The sequence below is a fragment of the Doryrhamphus excisus genome, chromosome 17, assembly GCF_030265055.1.
Source record: "Doryrhamphus excisus isolate RoL2022-K1 chromosome 17, RoL_Dexc_1.0, whole genome shotgun sequence".
Taxonomy (NCBI): domain Eukaryota; kingdom Metazoa; phylum Chordata; class Actinopteri; order Syngnathiformes; family Syngnathidae; genus Doryrhamphus; species Doryrhamphus excisus.
The window spans coordinates 4296350-4318407 of NC_080482.1; the positions used below are offsets into that span (position 1 = coordinate 4296350).

The 22058-nt window shown below is 42.7% G+C and overlaps 1 protein-coding gene across 3 annotated transcripts; it reads left to right on the plus strand.

Annotated features, from left to right (window-relative positions):
- The first annotated feature begins 118 nt into the window (after window positions 1–118).
- dop1a (DOP1 leucine zipper like protein A) lies at window positions 119–21923 on the plus strand. 3 transcript variants are annotated; one of them, XM_058052977.1, is made up of 38 exons: window positions 119–486; window positions 2290–2485; window positions 2694–2875; window positions 2939–3109; window positions 3624–3813; window positions 3918–4016; window positions 4275–4374; window positions 5339–5448; window positions 6827–6941; window positions 7028–7148; window positions 7253–7372; window positions 7964–8081; window positions 8634–8663; window positions 9347–9595; window positions 10824–11349; window positions 12264–12547; window positions 12624–12776; window positions 12840–12940; window positions 13019–13284; window positions 13393–15499; window positions 15663–15774; window positions 15930–16112; window positions 16605–16730; window positions 17095–17229; window positions 17333–17388; window positions 17476–17580; window positions 17661–17727; window positions 17889–18033; window positions 18281–18360; window positions 18825–18934; window positions 19187–19336; window positions 19471–19532; window positions 19960–20112; window positions 20235–20371; window positions 20498–20553; window positions 20636–20800; window positions 21045–21174; window positions 21345–21923. In XM_058052977.1, exons 2-38 carry the CDS (start codon window positions 2348–2350, stop codon window positions 21651–21653), a joined length of 7461 nt encoding a protein of 2486 aa, XP_057908960.1. In that variant the 5' UTR covers window positions 119–486; window positions 2290–2347; the 3' UTR covers window positions 21654–21923. The 3 variants fall into 3 exon arrangements, with proteins under 3 accessions (XP_057908960.1, XP_057908961.1, XP_057908962.1); XM_058052978.1 differs by having other exon boundaries at window positions 5366–5448; XM_058052979.1 differs by lacking the exon at window positions 8634–8663.
- The last annotated feature ends 135 nt before the right edge of the window (window positions 21924–22058 follow it).

The window sequence follows — 22058 nt, forward strand, 5'->3', positions numbered from 1 at the left end:
ATGTGAGTTGCAGAATTTGCTTTTATTTTGAAAACACCCCATCATAATTTCCGTTTTATTATGTGTAACAATAAATCACTTTACAAGCACCTCCAGGCGAAAGCTGCGCATGCGGAAAAGTGGGTTGACGCTACGCTGGGCAGGAAGTGCTGGCTGGTGATCTGCAGTGCAGTCTAGGAGCTGTCATTCCCATTCCATTGTACCTCTGATGATGAGCTCATGGTTAATAATTTGTACACAGCGGGAAGAAGCACACCGGAAGTATGTAGGATATACTCAGCCATTGTCTGCCAGCAAAGCCCGATTGCCACAAGACCTTACCGAGTGACATAGATGTCGGGCCCTTCATCTCTATTCTCTTAGCAATCTGCTACCAAACGCTAGCGTCCTTGCTAGCACTGTTGCTGATGTTGTCAGCCAATTTTACTCCTCAAACCGTGCTTGTGTTTGAATGACACTTTACGGCAACTGCAGTAAGCTATGACGGTAAGCTTTTCATAACTGTTTGACATTGGTGGGGTTTTGCGGTTGTTAGCTGTAAACACACATCTAATTAAATACAGTTAGCTGTTAGCGAAAGCAATTGCTGTAACAGATTGTGTACATTAGGGACAGTAATGTACCCAATAAGTGTCAAGTGTCAGTCTACAGATTGAGGGTTTCCAGATTACAACAATAAAACCATGTGTACCGTAATGTCCTTAATAATGTCTCCACTGAACACTGAAGCTGACTTCTTTGGTCAATAGGACTGTAAACCAGGGGTTGTCCAAAGTTGAAATTGCATTGCCACCTATGACATAAAGCTAAGGTCAATGTTTTGTTCACTTAGCCTGCTAAAAAAATAAAGGGAACACTAATATAGCACATCCTACACATGAATGAATGAAATGTTCTTATGAATACACTGTTCTTTATATAGTTGAATGTACTGACAACAATATCACACAAAAAATATCAAATTTCCATCTTTTTTATGTCCTTAAAACAAGTCAAAATGAGGCTTGGTAGTGAGTGTGGCCTCCATGTGCCTGTATGACTCCCTACAATGCCTTGGAGTTACATTGTGTTGTTTAAGTGTTGACCTACATTGGAGTTTTAAAGCACAAAATGTATCAAAGACCCCACATTCTTCTATTTTTCTGTATGTGACCTCTGTAGAAAAAGTTTGGGTTTTTCAATTTTATCTCCAACCACATCTATTTTATTGCCTGGATGTTGTCATTTTCCCCAAACAAGATATTGCTAAACCTGAGCTTTTACTCTGAGAACCATGCAACTATTTAATTTTACAATTACTACCACATATAGTTTTCATGATGTCATGTATGATGTTTATAGAGTTTACTTGATGAACGTACATAAAATAAAATGATCAGATAATATAAAGTGGAACCTCGGTTAGCATCTGCCCCAGTTAGCATGTTTTTTTGTTTACCGTTGAAAATTTAGGCCACAATTTCTCCTTTGTTTGCATGCATTCTTTGGTTACTGTACAATATGACATGCGTATTGTCGTGTTGTTAACACACTGTGTGAGTTCAACAGATTAATTGGGTTTACATTATTTCTTATGAGAAAAGTTCTTTCAATTAACATTCGTTTCAGTTAGCGTTTAACCTTCTGGAACAAATTGACGCTGACCAAGGTTCCACTGTAGTTGTATTTTTACAGTAAGTGTAATCATGGTGTGTAGTGAACTTTGTCCCCAGCAGAGTGCACCCAAGTCTCATTTATTAAAAATCACATCACTGATGAGCAGTCATGTGACAGCATCCGAGCAACCTGCAACAAAAACCAACACTGCCATAAAGTGGGCAAACATTAGTATCTTATATACGATCCATTTGTCATTATTAGGTTCATTGGTGAGCTGACAGTCTGGACTAGTTACCAGTTAATCACTGGGCACATGTAGAAGAACAATAATTGACATGGAATGTGGATGTTGCAATGGACGTTCAAACCCTTAATCTCCTGGCTGTATGATTATATTTTTTTATCAGCACTGAATTTGAATTTTTGCAATTCCACGTTCGTCAATATTTTTTTGTTATGAAAACTTGGTTTAGAAGCATTCAAGTACATGCGCTTACAAATTTTTGTTATACCTACCGAGTCATAAAGGTGAAACAAATTTTTTCACCTTTTTTCAAATTTTTCACATCTGCTCGTGTCAGGCTTTGCTCTCCTGAATCTGTGTGAGTCGATGACCGTCTAATTCTTTACTGTCCTGTCACCTGACTTTATAACTTGTTGTGTTTCTTTGCTTGTATTTCTTTGGCACAGGTGTGATGTACTTATGTCTGCCTGGTGTTTGACGTTAGCACAATAACCACGCAGGAGAATGAATGCAGAGGAAGTGGAGCTGCTCGGTGACTCCAAGTACAGGAACTATGTGGCCGCCGTGGATAAAGCCCTTAAGAGCTTTGAGTACTCCAGTGAGTGGGCAGACCTCATCTCTGCTCTGGGCAAGCTCAACAAGGTAATGATATGATTGTGTAAATTGTACACTGTACTATCTAAGGTCTGCTGATTGTTCAAAAACGTTAAATAAAGTCATAAAAAGTACTATTTGTCATCATAAAATTAAATTGTAGACATAGCAGCGATATGACACAACAGGAGCAGTCCTCCTTTTCCATGCTATATTTACATGACATCATAATTTTTATGTGTTATTGTTATTTCAGGTTTTGCAAAACAATGCAAAATACCAGGTGGTCCCCAAAAAGCTGACAATAGGCAAGAGGCTGGCCCAATGCCTGCATCCTGCCCTGCCCAGTGGAGTCCACCGTAAGGCCTTGGAGACCTACGAGATCATTTTTAAGATCATCGGTCCCAAGAGGCTGGCCAAAGACCTTTTTCTTTATAGGTAACATTGTTGCTGTTGCAGATGTCACTGAACGTTTTGTTAACACCATCTTCCCCCCCACAGCTCTGGCCTCTTCCCTTTACTCACCAATGCTGCCATGTCTGTGAAGCCTGTGCTGCTGGGCCTCTATGAGACCTACTACCTGCCTCTCGGCAAGACCTTGAAGCCCGGCCTGCAGGGTCTCCTCACTGGGGTGTTGCCTGGCCTTGAGGAGGGCTCTGAGTACTATGACAGGTTAGAGCAAAGCTGACTTGGGGGGTGTTGATTGTTTATTTTAAACACTGTTGATTTTGTAAGTGTACCCCCGTTTTGTGGTGTGTTTATTTTGTGACATTATGACAGAATGTCAACAAAAAAAAAAATGAAGGTCGCAAATTAGCTTTTTGATTTGTTTTGATCCCCCACCAACAACCGAGCACAAGCAAGAATTCTGACCTCCATAGACACCAAACATGTATGAACTATTAAGTTCCTATAAGCGGCTTAATATAGAATATAAATAGGGGATCAAATTAATCTTTAATGTCAATTGATTTAAAAACTCCACTTTAGTATCAGTATTTGTCCACAGCAGTAACTAACACAGTAGATGTAAGTTGCCAGAAAATAATTGAAAACTCATTTGATAGTGCTAGAATTTTCTCTTCAGAAGCAGTATGTGAAACCTAACTGTCACTCACAAGTTCCTGGCCAAGTTATTGTGATTCTTTTAAAGCAGCATGATTTAACGTTCTCACCTTTACCACAGAACCAACACCCTGTTGGAGAAGGTGGCGGCAGCCGTGGAGCATTCGGCATTCTACAGTGCCTTATGGGGCAGCATTCTGACCAGCCCTGCTGTGCGTCTTCCAGGGGTCACCTTTGTCCTGTTGCACCTCAACCGCAAGCTCTCCATGGAGGACCAGCTCTACATCATGGGCAGTGACATTGAACTCATGGTATGGGCTTGGTTTTTAAGAATTGTTCATGGTAGCCTTCTTCAATGATACGTCGGGGCTGTGTATTCTAGGTTATAACGATCGTGCATGTTTATTCTCTTCAGGTCGAGGCTGTCAGTACGTCAGTCCAGGATTCAAGTGTGCTGGTGCAAAGGAGCACTTTGGACTTGATTCTTTTCTGCTTCCCCTTCCACATGAGCCAAGTGAGAGTGGTTACATCTCGATGTAAAGTCCAGACCTTTGTACTACTTGAAGTATGATTGTCATGTGCCGCATGTTTTAAACCGACTCTTAGTGTTTTTCTTTGTGTGCATTTTAAGAGGTACAGTATGTGACTATTGCGAAGCTAGTTTGTTTACTAATCCAAAAACACTTGCATTTGTTGTGATATAATAGCATCCCGGTACTTGCTTGTGTGTATGTGACAAAGCCATCACAATGTTCTGTTCTGTTGTGTTCAGGCCACTCGCCCTGACATGATACGGATCCTGTCAGCTGCTTTGCATGTGGTTTTAAGAAGAGACATGTCCCTGAACCGCAGACTCTACGCCTGGTTGCTGGGTGCGAAACACACACACACACACTGGCAGTGTTATTGAATGTGGGAAGACAGTCTGCTTAGTCACATGTATCCACCTGCAGAGTGTTCACAATTAGGGCTGAAAATAACGATTATTTTAATAATCGATTCATCAGTTGATATTAAAAAATATATATATACTCACTGATACACACACTTTGAGATGCACTCACTCTTTCACAACAAATAATGAAATTTGTTGCCACCACTTTCAGTTGTCAATTTGTATCGATTTTATTGATTCGCTATTGCAGCCCTATTCACAATGTTAACTAGAGTCAACATTCACACGAATTTATCATTTTAGATGAAACTATACAGACTCAAATCAGACACTTACGAGGCACATGGTCTGACATTTACACTAAATTACTGTGCGTATGTGGCTTTTTTAATTTTGAACAACATCAATCTTACTGGGTTTTCTTTTATTTGCAACTCACCTTGGATAAACATGATGGTAAGTAATTGCATGGTTGTATCATCAAGTATCATGTTGTATTTAAATTCCCCACCGTGTTCTTAAAATGAACATTCCTACCACACCCGAAAGGACAACAAACAATACTAACTTGGTGTGGTGATAAGGTTGACATTGTATCTGGTGTTGCCACTTAAGTTGCTTTGGTCTGCTACACAAGGAACACCTCAATCATGATTAGATGCTTTATTTAATTTAATGCTTTAGATTGATATTTCAGCTGTTTTCTATAAATTTACCTTCAAACTGTTTCAAACAGGCACAAAATATTGTACTAAGACTAACTTCATTTTGTCATTCACTGTATGAGCCGAAGAATTAAGTTCAAATAGTGTATAATTATGGCTGATACTTTTTGGGTCAAAGGTTATTTTTGTTACAGCACTTAACTTTACTGTCGCCATCAGTTGTGGTGCTTTTTACTCTGCCCCTTTAAATTGTAACTGCTTGTGTGTGTTTTGTAGGGCTCGACAACAATGGGGTGAAACCAGGCCCCCGCAGCACTCGACAGAGCAACCCAGAAGAGCATGCGAGCCACTATTTCAACACCTTCTCTAAAGACATGCTTGTCCAGGTGGGTTTTTTTTTTTGCCTTTGAACTCGCCTCTTATAATTTAACTGCATCATGATTATTATGCATTTAAAAAAAAGAAATCATTAGTGTTCGGGTGGTTCTGAAGGAGCCAGATCTTTTTTGTAGGGCTATCAGAAATAGCACGTTAACAGCGGTAACTCATTTTTGTCATTAGCTAAGCCACACCTCTCTGTTATGATGATGGTGGCTCACTGTAGCCCCCCCAGAGTCTGCAGCTCTTTAATAACTTAATTCTGACCTGAACACAATAGCAGCATTGCAATTCTAACACCATATACTGCATGTATCTCTCGTCTGTTCGGCCTCGTTTTCTCATTGTCACTACTAAGACTGCGAGATGCAATCAAGGACACTCTGAGCAACACAAGAAAGTCCAGTTTAAATAAATAGAAAGACAAAAAATATATATTCCCATCACTGACAATGTAACTCTTAATGCAGAAGTACAATTCGCTGCATTTAAGTATGCTCGAAAATCCCAGAAAATAAACTACATGAATTCAACTTAAAATTACGTTGTGTCTTTGAACACAACCCCTCATTTCTCATAATAACACAGTTAAAGTGTGATTCAAATGTTTCGCTACTATTAAAGAATCCAATGTGAGGTAAATAGATTGTCATACATGTGTGCTATTTTTAACTTGATTTAAATAGTCAGTTAATTTGCAGCTCTTAATACATACAAATATATATACTACGTGTATTACTACCCTGTCTTGTGTCTTTCTTTCTATAAAATACAGTAAAAATTGGCATATTTCAGACACAGTTGCAAATAGTGGTAAATCATGATTAAATTGAAAAGTGTGATTAATATCATTCAAATTTTTAATCGTTTGACAGCCCAATTTTTTTTTGCCAAATGATTCATCCGTCCCCCTTTTGAATTCTCCTCGCCAGCCTTGCCCATCCTCCTGGGTTTCCATACGCTATGTTCCCTCCTGCTCCTTTTCCGAGCAGGATGTTCTTTGAAGTCAGCTCCTCGTCTTTACACTCTTGTAATGTGTCCTGCCATGTGCTTTGCTGTGACTCTCCAGGGGTTTGAAAGCAGAGAGAAACCAGAAGGGAAAAATGTAGTTTTAGAAAGTATTTTTGTTTTTGTCGTTTGCTCCTGCACCATCTGTTCAAAGGTAGATATTGGAACTCCATCCATTGGGAGACGGTTGGTACTACAGGGACTCTCCATTGCAGGCTTCAGTCCATTATGTGACAGACGGAGCGTGAAACATGCACAGAAAACAAAAACGAGAGTTGGTTGGGGATGCAATGAAAGATTTTGTTCTGCCAAATTGTAAAGTTGTATGAAAGCATCCCGATAAATAAGTTTCATTCTTCTGACACTGTGTGTTGTTAGGCAATGGTGGGGATATTGCAGGGCAAGGCACGAGGTGGGGAAGAGGAAAGCATTCTCATGCACGACCTCAAGCCATTTCGCATCCTCATCAGTCTGCTGGACAAACCGGAGCTTGGTAACGATCAATTTGTCGATATCCCCAAGACATATAGTTCTGTAAATATGCTGCCCGCCAGACTCCACGTATGCATCTCTTTTCAGGCCCTGCAATCTTAGAGGATGTTCTTATTGAGGTGTTTCGTACTCTACACACACAATGCAAAACGGAGTTAGACCTCCAAAACCAGAGTCCCTTCACCAAGGACCACACGCACCTTAGCAGGTCAGTCCAATCGACCACTTCCTGTTTTGTACTCTTTTCATATTCTTTTCAATATTTCACTTCATAGGATACAAATAATTATTTGCCTTTTTATTCCTTTTTAGTAAACTTCGTGAAAATAAGAAGACGGCAGAACTGATTAAAACAGCCAATCTCCTGTTCAACTCCTTTGAGCCATACTACATGTGGGACTATATCGCTCGCTGGTTTGAGGAGTGCTGCAGGTTTGTATTTAGAAATCAATGTTTACATCACTCAGTATTTACATTCTATTCCTATTTGATGCCGGATGTATTTCTGGAAGTCTGGTAATATCATCATACTAAGGCTACATTCACACTGCAGTTCAATTCCAATGTAGAGTCAGGCCACATAGTATCCGACATAGACGTCATAGAAAGGCGTGGTTTATCATCCATGACTTGGATAAAGTACTCAACAACAAAGGCTAAAGTTCTTCTCATATGAAAATTATTTTTAAAAGGCGTTAGTGAAGCTGCTCCTATTAATGCTGGTCACTTCTGCCTCCGACATCGACCCACCCATGCAGGGGGGGAGTAAGGTGTCTTCCTGTAAAAATGTATTTAATTGAACTTGTGAACTATTTTGTTTTCATTATTATATCTGTCCAAACAAATGTACCTTCAGCTGTTGATATTATTTTGCTGGACTGTCTCAGAAGAAAGATGCTTCAAAAATCTGATCAAATTTGAATTCGTGTTAGTGACAGTGACGATCCGTCTCATGCATTTTTTTACTTGTATATAGTTGGTTGAGCCACCAAACGACAGAAACAATACTGACTTTTATTGTAGGAGGACAATGAATGTGTGTGCAAGCGTTCCAAGACATGCTGGGAATTTTGATACCCCAGAGCTCTGCTTGATGGAGTTCTGTCAGCTAGTTGATTTCCTGCTGGACATTGTTTCCTTGGTGAGTTCATCTTTTGGTCTTCCACCATCTGTGTCCTGTCTTCACTTTTTATGTAGCTTTCATGTACAGTTAAAATCTCATCACTCATTCATTCTCTCTCTCCTATTGTATTTAACATGTCAAGATCATTCATGTTGTTAATTCAAGGTTTATTTTCCTTTTGTACAGATTTCATTTTCTCTGCCATATTGCATTGACAGGTCCCTTCTTTCCAAGCTTTCTTTTCTCGCTGCTTACCTCCTCCACCCTCTTGGCTCATACAAACCCTTCTAAACATTTACACTGAGATTTTACTGATAATCCCCCACACAAGTACAACCATACCTGTGTGTCTAATTTCCCCACCAACATATTTGAATCATTTTACAAATATGCTTCTTTGTATTGTATTTCCAATCTGAACAGTTTGGAAATCTTGTGTATTACCCGATTTAAAGAATGTGAGTGTGTGTGCCTGCCGTACTCAAGAGAGTGATAGTGTGTGGTTAGTGTGTGGTTAGTGTGCTCCGCTTGCTCCTGTCTGTTCAAACTATCTGCTCTTTCTCCCTGAAGCCTACTAGAAGCATGAGGGTAATCTGCCAGGTAAAGTACTGCTCTTTCCTGCCTTTTCACCTCATTCTGCTTCACTGAGGCTATGATAGCATTCCTGCAACATTCCACCAACAGGCCTTTGACCCGTAATTTCTAAATAAGAGGCTGCCGACTGTACATGAAGTTTAAGTATTATCTGCCAAAAAAAAGAAATAATAGGTTAAAAATTGTAAGTTACATTCAATTTAGAAATCATCCTTGCTGTTTGGTGTGGATCTTGTGATAATGAAATCTTTGTGTCTGTGGGCTTTCTGTTACGCATGCACGCAGTTTTACTCCATTGCCTTGCTCACATATTTTTAAAAGAAATATGGATACCTTTTTTAATTTATTAATTCCTTTTTTAATACTTATTTTACAGGGTGTTTTTTTCTTTTTACCCATTTTTTTATTTAAAGGTTATGCCCAAATACATTTGATAACCTCTTCTAATAACTAATGTTTATTTAGCCATTAACTGATAAAGAGAAAGAAAAAGATTCATCTACAAGGAGTGTTACTTGGGCCGCATGGAAAAGATGGATTGATTAACATGACAAACATGACATGGTTCGAGTGTTATTCATTTATTAAGCCCCTCCCTCAGACAAGAAAATGAATGTAGGATAGCATCATATCTTATGATTATATTTTACTAAGCAAATGATGTCACGTCTATCGTTCCACATTCACAGGAGACGTACATCGAGATTCAGACGGAGCATCTTCCTCAGCTGTTGTTGCGTATGGTGGCAGCACTAACCTGTCACCTACAGACCTTGGGGCTCAGAGAGCTCACTCACTGCCTACGCCTCTGCTCCAAGATCTTGAGCAAAGTGCAGCCACCATTGGTGTCTCCTTTGGCTCTGCCCACCACCCCCCAAGTACAGGGCTTTTCCAACTCTCCCGGCAGCGCTTCAGACTCCGCCAAAGAAAACAAGAAAGTGAGTAAAATCATTGGAATGTTCATTAAGATGTCATTGAGACAGCTAAACTAACGGCAAGAAAGAATACCCCATTTAATGTGCCTGTTTAGTTTAAGTTATGCCATGTTTTGTTGTTCCAAGCTATTTTTCTTTACTGTAAGAGGAGGCAAAATTGCTCTTTTGATGGTGAAGGTTGCCGACCCCGATCCAGGGGAACATTTTCGAGGTCAGTTGTCATTGATGTTGGATGAAAAGGGCTGGCTCACAATTTCTGTTGCACTTGATCTCCAAGGTGTTTGATAGGGTTGCTTTGTGCACTGGGCCACATTCATAAACCTTAATGTTACTGCCCAAAAAAAAACATCAGTTCAAATTGTGATGTTTTGCTTTCAATTGAGTCTCCCCACCATTGGCCCTGCCATCCCATACTCCCCTGACACAGGACATTTCAATACTCGTTGGTCGTCCTCGGCATCCTGGTCCCTGCCTTGCAGCCTGGTTCTTTAAGTGTGTAAGTGCCCACTGAGGCATGTTGCAAGAGTTTAGCCAATCTGTCCCATGATCAGAGATGGGACTGCATGGACAGAGACAAGCCCATGAGGAGTAGAAAGAAAGAAAACTGTTTAGCAACAGCTGAGCCCAGCTCACCTTTTCTCTCTTAGGAAGAAGAGAAGAGTAAAATAGCCTGTGGCGCCTGGGTGAGCCATCTTCATCAGAGTGGAAACATACCACATAGACATGCATGCAAAAAATACTGTAACCCCTCCCCCACATCCAGGAGCATATGGATGATGTGTTACTCTATGTGCCATCTGAGTCCAGGCTACAAAATGTGCATGCTGCCTTGATCCGAATGAATCCCAGGGAGGCTTATTGTCCCCAATGACTAAGAGGGAGGGGGGCATAATTGTCGAAACTTGTACTCCTGTTCATCTGTCGGTCTTCAAAACGCAAGTCTGGTGTACACGTCTAAATGAGAACAGCTGGCGACGATCACTGCCAGTTAATGTTTTCACATTTACATGCTTTTCCATGTATACAAATATTTTCTCCTCATGAGGACCAAATTATAGTGATACGTGAAAGAGACACTGATCGCTGTATTCGGTAAAAGTAAAATCAGTTAGCTTGAACTTACTGCATTTCTACTTTAGTTCCTGTCAAAATTTTTTGCATTTGTACTGGTGTAAATATTGGAATTTCTTGTGAAAGTACTATTAAAGTGATAATTTTTCTTGTCTCGCAGAATCTTCCTGTACCTCTGGAAACATCTGGAAGCGGGGACTTGTGCCAAGATGGAGAAAATCCTCCCAGCAGTCACTCTTCTGAAAGTGGCTTCACAGACTTTGTCCAATACCAAGAAAATGGCCCTGACACAGAAGGTCCAAATCACTCGGCACTTAAAACAGGCCGCTGCTCCTCTGGCCCATCTCAGGCTAAACCTCTGGACAAACCAGTCATGCAGTGCTGCTTGGAACGCTTCCAACAATTTATCTCGCGGCTTATTACCTTGCATCTTACCTCTGAGCAGGCGGACAAAGCTGAGAAGGATGGAGGAGAGGTACTGCAGTCAGCAAACCTGATATTAGACAGCTCCCAACTCAACGGTCGGATAGACCAGACCGAGTCATGCCCAGAGTCTGCGATGGTGCAGAAAGAGTGTGTTGCTGCTTTTACTGCTGCCTGCCAGCTCTTCTTGGAATGTTCCAGTTTCCCAGTCTACATCGCAGAAGGGAATCTGAAGGCTTCACCCACACAGGAAGAACAGTGTGGTAAGTGTTGAGCCGCAGCACGCTGAAATGGTGTTACAGGACTTCATTAACAACATGAACTGCTTCGTCAGAATAAAAAATATCGGGATATATCGGAAAAAAAAGTCACATTTTGAGGAAGTAATGTAGCTTGACTTATAATCATGATATTCTGTCTCTGTGTTGGGTTAATTGCATGTGAAATTGGAGACACTAAATTGTCCATAGGGCGGCACGTGTCTCAGTATTGACAGTGGTTAGCGCGCAGACCTTACAGCTAGGAGACAAGGGTTCAATTCCACCCTCGGCCATCTCTGTGTGGAGTTTGCATGTTCTCCCCGTGCATGCGTGGGTTTTCTCCGGGTACTCCGGTTTCCTCCCACATTCCAAAAGCATGCTAGGTTAATTGGCGACTCCAAATTGTCCATAGGTATGAATGTAAGTGTGAATGGTTGTTTGTCTATATGTGCCCTGTGATTGGCTGGCGACCAGTCCGGTCCAGGGTGTACACCGCCTCTCGCCCGAAGACAGCTGGGATAGGCTCCAGCACCCCCACCAAATGAATGAATAAATTGTCCATAGATACAGTGTATGAATGTGACTATGAATGGTTGTCCATTTGTGCCCTGTGATTGGCTGGCAAACAGTCCAGGGTGTACCCCGCCTCTTGGTCATAGTAAGCTGGAGTAGGTTCCAGCATACCCTTGCAATCCTCATGAGGATTAAGCAACCGAGAGAAATGAATAAATTCAGTCTGTTTAAGTAAAATAAAGGTTATGTCTTTGGAGGGGGGGTAAACATACAAATACAGTAGGGGATCAAATATTCACATCTTTGTATGTAATACTAGGCCAATTGTGTAATATGATCATACTGACTGTGTGTTTTTTAACAAATGCACTATATTAAAGCATGTTACCTTCCTACATGTACAGACAGCGAGCGGGTGTGTTTGCCAGTGTGGCTGCAAAAACTGATGGATGCCTCCTGCCTGGCTAGCGACTTTGGTTTGCAAGGCGTGGCCATTTCTCTACTGATGGACCTGGTAGGACTCACTCAGTCCGTCGCTATGGTGACAGCCGAGAGCGTAGCATCTAACGGCAGCTCAGAGGCGGCCCAGCCCATGAGTCCGAGCCAAGGTCGAGTGGCTGTCGTCATCAGGCCTCCACTCACTCAGGGAATCCTTAAGTACATCGCAAACAAGACAGACTTCTTCAAGGTAGATATTACATCAGAACTATAATTGGCCTTATGTTTCCCCCGGTATGAACTCTCTTTATTCTGCTTATGCAAAGAATGTGGCTCTGATCCTGTGGGACCAGTTGAGTGAAGGAACACCTCAGCATCATCAACGTAGTGTGGAGCTCTTCTATCAGCTCCACAACCTAGTGCCGTCATCCAGCATCTGTGAGGATGTGATCAGCCAACAGCTCATGCATCGGGACAAGGTCTGTATAGTCTAACGGCGTAGTATGTCTGTGTAATTCATGCTCAAGTAAGTTTTCTTTCAGAAAATTCGCCTAGAAGCCCACGTGAAGTTTTCTGTGCTGTGGCATTTGACGCGGGATTTGAACATCACCAAGTCTTCTCCTTTTAATCGAACATTTGACAGGTAAGTCCTGATGTCTTGCATTTATATTTGGTGTTATATATTTTTTTCTGCCATAATTGTTTTATTTTTACCCCGCAGATCTCTTTTCATCATGCTAGACAGTCTTAGTTACTGGGATCCATGTACCAGTTCAGTTGGCCGGGCTTGGCTCAATCAGGTCCTTCAAAGACATGATATTGCTCGCGTACTGGAGCCCCTGCTTCTCCTTCTCCTCCACCCCAAGACCCATAGGGTTTCCATTCAAAAGGTACAAGCCCAGCGACACTGGGCCACTGTTTTTCCTGGCCTGCCTGAGCAGGCGCCATTGGAACCGATCTACATCAGAGATTCCGGCTTCTCTGACAGTGAGTGGTCTTGTTTTAGTTTTGCAGATTGACTGGTTAGCAACACAACACTTTGCCATGGATTATTTAAGAACATATTTGTTCCTCTGTTTTGTCTTGTCATATTAGATCTCAGTCACGTACATGAGGCACAGGGGGACTTCCGAGGTCTTGATGTGGGCGACATGGAGCCGTTCTGTCTCACTGTGAACCCTCTGAGTGACAGCCTGTCTATACTAAGCCTGAGCAGTGAGAATTTACAATTAACTGGTGAATTTCCGCCTGCTGACCAGCAGGGGGAGCCCCAGTCCTCTGAATCAACTGGTTCTCGTTCATCTCCAGTGGAAAATGGAAGCTTTGAGGAGCCAGAGGTTGTAAACAGCACTGCCAATAGTTCTGATCAGCAGCCTGCTTCTTCAGATGACATGTCTGACGACTCTTTGGAAGAGATTGTGTCCTCTGTTGTAAATGAGCTAATAGAAAAGGTTCTGAGGTTAGTAGCTGAAGAGCCTTTTGAAATCCCACCTCAGTCTGAAAACTGGCCTCAAACAGACTCAGAGAGCACTTCCTCAGATACCTCCACTGGTCCCCATCTTGAGTCCGGACTTCCTCATACTTCCAACCACCAGACTCTTCCAGAGATTCTCGCTGAAGGAACTCTGGAGTTCCTCTGCGTCACTTCATCAGATGTAGCTAAAGAGGAGCAGCATCGAGAGGGCATCACCCGGCACAGTTCCTCCCCTTCTATTGTCACATTACCCGACAACCCAGACCTAGCCATTTCAGACCGCAACCTGCGAGTAGATGACCCTCAAGCACGTAAACGTAGCCACAGTAGTACTCAGCTGAGCCTTAAAGGGAAAATCATGGAGAAGTTATCCGACAAATCGCCAGGGGCCAGGCCCAAGATCAAAAAGTCCAAAAGAAAAGAGGAGCAGAGAAAGGCTGCAATCCAGGCTGACAAAACACAACCACCGAGTATTTTCTTCGGGGACAGCCTGGATCTGGAGAACTGGTATAGCTGTGGGGAGGGCGAGGTATCAGAGATCGAAAGTGACACTGGCTCACCCAATGGCTGTCCAAGTGGGACGGTTGGAAGTGTTGGTGTCGCAGGACGAAGATCGTCTTCCGCCTCACCTCGAGTCCACATCCATCCCCTCTACCAGCATGTTCTTCTATATCTCCAGTTATATGACTCCTCCAGGGCCCTGCACGCCCTGTCAGCAGTTGCAGCCATGCTCAGGGCCGCTCCCTCAGGGTTTGTAAGCGCTATCTCCACCACCAGCATCAACAACACTTATACCCCACAGCTGTCTTTGCTCCAAAACTTACTAGCCCGTCACAGGGTGTCCGTCATGGGCAAAGACTTCTACTGCCCCATTCCTCAGGACTCCCACTCGCACTCTTTTCGCAGTGCCATGTATCTGGAGATCATCATATCGCTCTGTCTCTACTTCCTAAGAAGCTATTACTCTGCCCACGTGGCAGCTGGCCCTCAGGACTTGGCGGGGAACCGGGCCATGCAGCTCACCAGTATCGAGGTCTTGACTCTTCTCTTCAACGAGCTATCCAAAGTCACGGGGGGCTCGGCGAAAGGCTTTGCTAGTTTTATCTACGACGTCCTGTCTAAGTGCAAAGTTCAGAAGGTTGTTCTCCATTGCCTGCTCTCCTCGATATTCAGTGCCCAGAAATGGCATGACCAACGGTTGGCCAGCAGAAACATAGCGACCGTGGAGGAAGGTCTTTCAGAGGACAGCGTCATCAACTTGTCAGAGGACCAGATGGATGGCTGTAGCGCAGTCCAGTCCCAGTTACTCAGACTGCTGCAGAGCCTCGTTGTACTTGAGCATAGAGTTCTGGTGCCAGCTGAAGAAGGAGAACCTGCAGGCGCTGGAGCAGGTGGTGCAGGCGCGGGCAGCGGCACAGGGCCTGGGTTTGAGATCTTGGGTGGAGAAGTGGAACATGTCAACCCTCAGCAGCCAATGACATCACTGCAATACCTTCATGGCCAGCCAATCACAGCACAGGGCATGTTTTTATGCGCGGTGATCAGGGCATTGCATCAACACCATGCGTGTAAGATGCATCCTCAGTGGATTGGACTCATCACAGCCACACTGCCGTACATGAGGAGGGTTCTGAGAAGGGTGGTTGCATCAGTCACCCTCCAGCTGTGCAGGAACCTGGACAATCTACTTCACCAGTACCGCTATGAGACTGGAATTACTGATACCAGGTATTAAAAAGTATACAATGGACAGTGCAATAATATTTATTCTAGCTTTATTTAGCTTAATCTATTATAATTAACCACAGAGAGAAAACAACATTAAAAGTGTTTAAATAAAACTAAAATGTAAGTTTGAGAAACACTGAAATATTTTATGTACTTTTTGCAGGCCTCAGTGGACGGCTCTCTGCATTCCTCCCGACTTGATACTGACAGTGCTGGAGGGCATCACTGCCATCATCCATTATTGCCTGCTTGATCCCACTTCCCAGTACCACCAGGTGAGGGAGCTGTTCACCACGTATTTGTTCTAAACACCATCTATCCCGAATAGAATCATTGTGTTTTGTGAGTTAGTATCATAAATATTAATGTATTTTGTTAAGTATATATGCACAGTACTGTGTTGCTGAGACTCGTTCTGCTCACCTGTCAGTTACAAGTGAGTGTTGACCAGAAGCACCTGGCGGAAGCTCGTTCAGGCATCCTGTCCATTCTCCACACCATCATGTCCTCTGTCACGCTGTTATGGAGTGTCCTCCACCATGCCGACAACTCTGACAAGCCAGCTGCTGCTTCTGCCGCGTCCACGTCCAACATCAATCTGGGCTCCACTAAGGTACAAAGCTGCACTAATTATATCTTTAATCCGCTAACGAGAGCTAATTTAGGATCCCAAATTGTAAAGGGTGTTTCTTGATAGGAGTCCTCAGTGAAATGAAGTTTACTTATATAGGCCTTAATCACAAAAGAGTCTCAAAGGGCTCTACAAGCTGGCAACAATTGATAAAAGGGGGTAATCCTCCTACCCGGATGACCAGGCTGCGATGGATGTCGAGTGGGCACATATGACACATTATAAATATATACAAAGTAAATTCAGATACCATAACTGTGAACAGCCAGTGGCAACACAACATGTTGAACATAATTACAAACAATACAGAACATCTTTAAGAAAAGTTGAAAAATCATGTAAATCTCACATTCACCACAAAATGTGCCATATTTCCCAATCCAAACATGTTAAATTATATTTTTATTGAATGAATTTGTTTCAGAGGTTGTAGATATTAATCACATAACGTTGTCGCTTGTATCTCATCTGCAGAAAATACGTCAGCAAATTCTTGAGCTGCTCGGACCGATCTCCATGAACCACGGGGCTCACTTTATGGCAGCCATTGCCTATGTTTGGAATGAGCGGAAACAGGTCAAGACTCCAGTCAGAAATAAAGTGAGTGATATGAGAGGAACCTGATGATGAATGCCATTGTATTTTTTGCCTGGGCGACACAGTGTGGTTAGTACGTCTGCCTCAAAGCAGTCTAGTGGTCTCTGCTCAGACCTCTCTGTGTGAAGTTGGCATGATATGCATACTATATGTTGAAACAAGCGAGGCTGAGGGTCACCTGGGTAGAAGATCATCATCAAATTGCTAAGGCCATGTTTTGCCCTCTCAAGTAGTCTGATTGTGCTAACCGCACTTTCGTCGTGCAACCCAAGATGCAAGACCTTTATGGGAATTTATACCCTTACAGGATAAATATGAAATTGAAGATATTTGTAACAGTTTTCCTTCAACTCTGAATATATCTCAGGTAATTCCACTTGCCAGTGAAGAACAGCTGTTGCTGGTTGAGCTGGTCCGCTCAGTGAGTGCAATGCGCACTGAGACTGTCATGCACACAGTTAAAGAGGTTTTGAAGCAGCCGCCAGCCATTGCGAAGGACAAGGTTTGTGATTCAGATTTTCCATTGTTGCACAGACAAAGTAATTAGATAATATGCATTTTATGATTCATTAATTTTAACAATATATTTTCCTGGGCCTTCTTAGAAACACCTTTCTTTGGAGGTCTGCATGCTGCAGTTCTTCTATGCATATGTCCAGAGGTGAGTTCATGGTCTGTTGACATTGGTAGAGCACACAGTATTTATTGTCACGCATAGTTACATATACAACATAATATTGTCTCACAGGATCCCAGTTTCCACATTGGTTGACAGCTGGCCATCTCTGCTGGCACTGCTAAAGGACTCGGTTCAGTTAGGCCTGCCTGCTCCAGGACAGTTTTTAATACTTGGGTCAGTTCCTCTTTAATCTCTTCTATTCAATTCATTGTCATATTATTAGGTGCGTAATACATATGTATTTTCTTCTCTAGTGTTCTGAATGAATTCATCTTGAAGAACCCCAACCTGGAAAATAAGAAGGACCAGCGAGAGCTCCAGGTAACTTCTGTGCCTGCCCTCCAACAGTGATGTCCTTTAATTTCTTCTTCTCTTTACCCAGTGTAACTCAGATGTGCAAGTTCTGACTAGCTTCATTTTCATTGTCATATGAGTTCTTTATTTATTCTTTGAGGTTGCTATTTTATTTTTCTTGTGTTCAGGATGTGACACATAAAATCGTGGAGGCCATTGGGACAATTGCGGGTTCCTCTCTGGAGCAAACTACCTGGCTGAGAAGAAACCTGGAGGTGAAGGCCTCTCCTCAGATTGTTGTGGATGGAACAAACCTTGAGGCAGATGTTGAAGGTTTGTCTTTCACACTCACTTTGCTGTTTTGCTCTTTTGTAGTTGGTGTATGGCTTACTTGGTGCACAGTGGTCAGTTTTTGTTTTATTCCATTCTGATACCAGGGATTCATGTGTAATGCAGCTAAATGAAGTATACAATATAATCAGAAAAGATGTGCTTTGTGTATTTGATAAGTGAATATGCTTGCAGAATGCCCACACATGTTGTCTAAATACTGTTAATATTTGACATCTGTCTTTTGTAGATTTAATGCTCACAGTAATGGAGGCATCCAACTTTACTCCATCCGTCTACAGCGTTCATGCCCTCACACTGCTGGCTGAGGTATAAAACATTGTCCTGTCCTTGATTCAGCATTCTACACAACTGACGTGGTTTGGCTGATTCTCTTTCCCAAATGGGTTTTCTTTCCCTCACTTACTTTTTTTAATCGAAATCCATTGGTAGCTGTGTAAATATTGGCATCTTGTACCTTTGCACATGAGCAATAACCTTTCTCTGCTTGTACTGTAGATGTGAGATACATTAATTATTAAGAGGCAAAAAATAAAACTTTTTTTTGAAGGAACATCACCCTTCCAGCTCTACTTGAGGTTCTATCTGTCTGACAGCTTTTTTGTACATCCTTTAATTTATTCTTCATACTGTTCTTCAATAATGCTGCAGTGCAGTTTGTCATACTTTGCTTGCTGCAGCATTGTTGACTATGCAGGCAGAAGAATGTCTCTCATTGTGTTCAGAGTATACAGTGCACGGCTGACATGAATGAATTGTGAATTGGTGAACAGGTGCTGGCTCACTTGTTGGACACGGTGTTCTACAGTGATGAGAAGGAGCGGGTCATACCATTGCTGGTCAATATCATGCATTACGTAGTTCCTTACCTACGCAATCACAGGTAAGTACTGATCTGATTTTTTTACTGAATATTAGCATTAGGGGTGTAACAATTCGTTTTAATAATGAGGTGATTCAATTCACGTTAATACGGGGGGGGTGTTAACAAATGGGTGTGTCCATGCTGTGTTTTGTGGCACTATCAGGCGGAGGTTGGCTGCACACACACCGGACAATCGATGATGTTAGATTGATATATGCCATCCAGAATGAAAAATGTGCTAACAGATATTGCTAATATTGCCTTTGGCAGTGCTCACAATGCCCCCAGCTACCGGGCCTGCATCCAACTGTTGAGCAGTCTGAGTGGTTACCAGTACACACGCAGAGCCTGGAAGAAAGAGGCATTTGACCTCTTCATGGACCATACCTTCTTCCAGATGGATTCATCCTGTGTCAGCCAGTGAGTAGGAGAGAACTTCCATTTTGAGAGAATCCAGACTCTTATCTATATCGATGCGTGGGTAGAGACAGACCAACATGGAGTATAAATCGAGTCAAGCATGTGCTCCCCCACCCCCACCTCTTATTTTTCAGCTGGAGGGCGATCATTGACCATTTGATGACACATGACAAGACGACATTCAGAGACCTCATGAGTAAGCCTGCATAAATAATATCTACCTGGCATTGATACCTGTGATTGTTTTTGTTTCGTACAGCCGTTCCTTGTTTGAACCCCACTCCCTCACTTTGTTGCGGTGTAATTATATTAAAACAAGGTAATGTTATGGCCGTAGTCCAGCTAAACCTCAACTCTGAATCACCAACGTCACGTATGTCCACATATCCGCTAGTCTTAAATAGCTTATATTGTGATTATATTGACTATATGTATTTATCTACTAGATATGTCTAGGGGCTCTTAATAATATTACTAATCGTATGTAGAAAGTCATAAACGTGTTTTCTGTGCTCTAACCTACAAAGTATTTAATTTATTAACGAGGGGTCCTACTTAAATATATTTATGTAACTATTTAAAATAGTTAAATGTGTGATCACATTGTGTGTTCTCTCCCTCAGCCCGGGTAGCTGTTGCCCAGAGCAGCTCCCTCAGTCTGTTCACCAATAGAGATGCTGAACTCGAACAGAGGGCCATGCTGCTCAAGCGCCTGGCCTTCACCATCTACAGCAGTGAAGTAGACCAGTACCAGAAGTACCTGCCTGACATACAAGGTGATTTTTCAACTCAACTGGTCTCCCTGCGGATCCATTATTTCTGATGTTATCTTTCAACCGCCAGCCGTCACTTTTGCAGTGTTGTAATGTAATCTCCATGTTTCACCTGGTTTCCTCAGAGCGCCTTGCTGAGAGCCTGCGTCTGCCTCAGGTGCCCATCCTCCACGCACAGGTGTTCTTGTTCTTCAGGGTACTACTGCTGCGCATGTCACCTCAACACTTGACCTCGCTATGGCCCACCATGATCACTGAACTGGTGAGCTCTAGGTCCTCTGCAGGGAAATGTGTAGCTTATGTCTCTTGCACTATTTTTTTTGTTGTTTCTTGCCTTTTACACAAATGAGGTCACTTGCATACATTTCCAAATACCGTGTCCCCATAGGTCCAGGTGTTTCTATTAATGGAACAGGAGCTGATGGCAGATGAGGACATATCAAGGTACATTTGTTGTACAAGAGGATGACTGTCAGTGGCCTGTGAATACTTATTCTCTGACATATCTTCTCTGAATCATCCATAGGACGTCAGGGCCATCTGTGGCTGGCTTAGAGACCACCTACTCTGGAGGAAATGGCTTTTCAACCTCCTACAACAGCCAACGCTGGCTCAACCTCTATCTGTCAGCCTGCAAGCTGCTGGACTTGGCCTTGGCGCTACCGCCTGAGAGCCTGCCTCAGTTCCAGATGTCAGTGCTAGCAAATCTTTTCTGTGATTAGTTTTGCAGACTTAAAGAGTGGAAAATAACAAAATATATTAGCATTGTGTGTTTTGGGTGAATGTCAAACATTCATATCACCTGCTTGAACCATTTTGGCTGCCTGTTTCATACTTATTAACAACAGCTATGTATTGTCTTCACATTCTCACACTGATGGCACCGACCTGCTTGCGAACTCATTTCAGTACATGCTGGTCTTTATTGATCCCAGGTACCGCTGGGCCTTCATCCCTGAAGCCTCCGACGATTCTGGATTGGAGGTCAGACGTCAAGGGACGCACCAGCGGGAGTTTAAACCCTACGTGGTACGACTGGCCAAGCTGCTGAGGAAACGAGCAAAGGTACGGCGTGATTGGCATCCCATATGAGCTCATTGAATGATTGCGATGGGGAAACGTGGAAGTTCAGCTGTAATCAAATCTTCCATCATCAGTAATTTTGACAAAAATAGTTGTTGTGGTTTTACAGAGGTCTGTGTTTTACTTCTTGGTGTTAAATTCTCACCACACAGAAAAATCCAGAAGAGGACTGCTCCACCCGAACACTATCCTGGGAGCCAGGACACCTGATGCTAACCCTTTACGTTATCCGCAGCATGGAGCAGCTGCTGCCCTTCTTCAGCCTGCTCAGTCAGGTGTTTAACAGCAAAGCCAGTAGCCGCTTCAGTCCCGCCTACACCCACAACCATGCAGATGGCTCTTTACCCGCCCACAAGGAGGGCCACAAGTTGGAGAGCCAAAAAGTTTTCTGGAGTCGAGCTCGGCAGAACATTGAAGAAATGGTGGAAAAAGACTTTCTAGAAGGTCTTATCAAGACGTGAGAACAAGGGTCTCAACAACACATGAAACAACTGATCAGCACTAGTGACAAACCTCAACTGGGATATCACCACAAGGGAGAATGATTTGTACATGTTTTGTATTTATAATTATTTTACTTTTCAAAGGCCATTAGGTTTTAATTATTTGTACATACAAAGATAGCCTCGATGGCTGACTTTTAATACTTCATGGCAGTCCTTCAGGACCAAAGACAAGATGCCGTGCCATTCCATGTTGATGTGACTTAATAAAGAACAGGTCTCACAGGCCATGTTGCTATTCTTCAACATGGGAGAGAAGGAGGGAGAGGACGACAAAAACAGTATGTTTAAACCGTCTGTTCACACAATAGTTGGAAACAAATCATTAACCAAATTATTCATCTCTGTGTGTGTGTTTTGGGT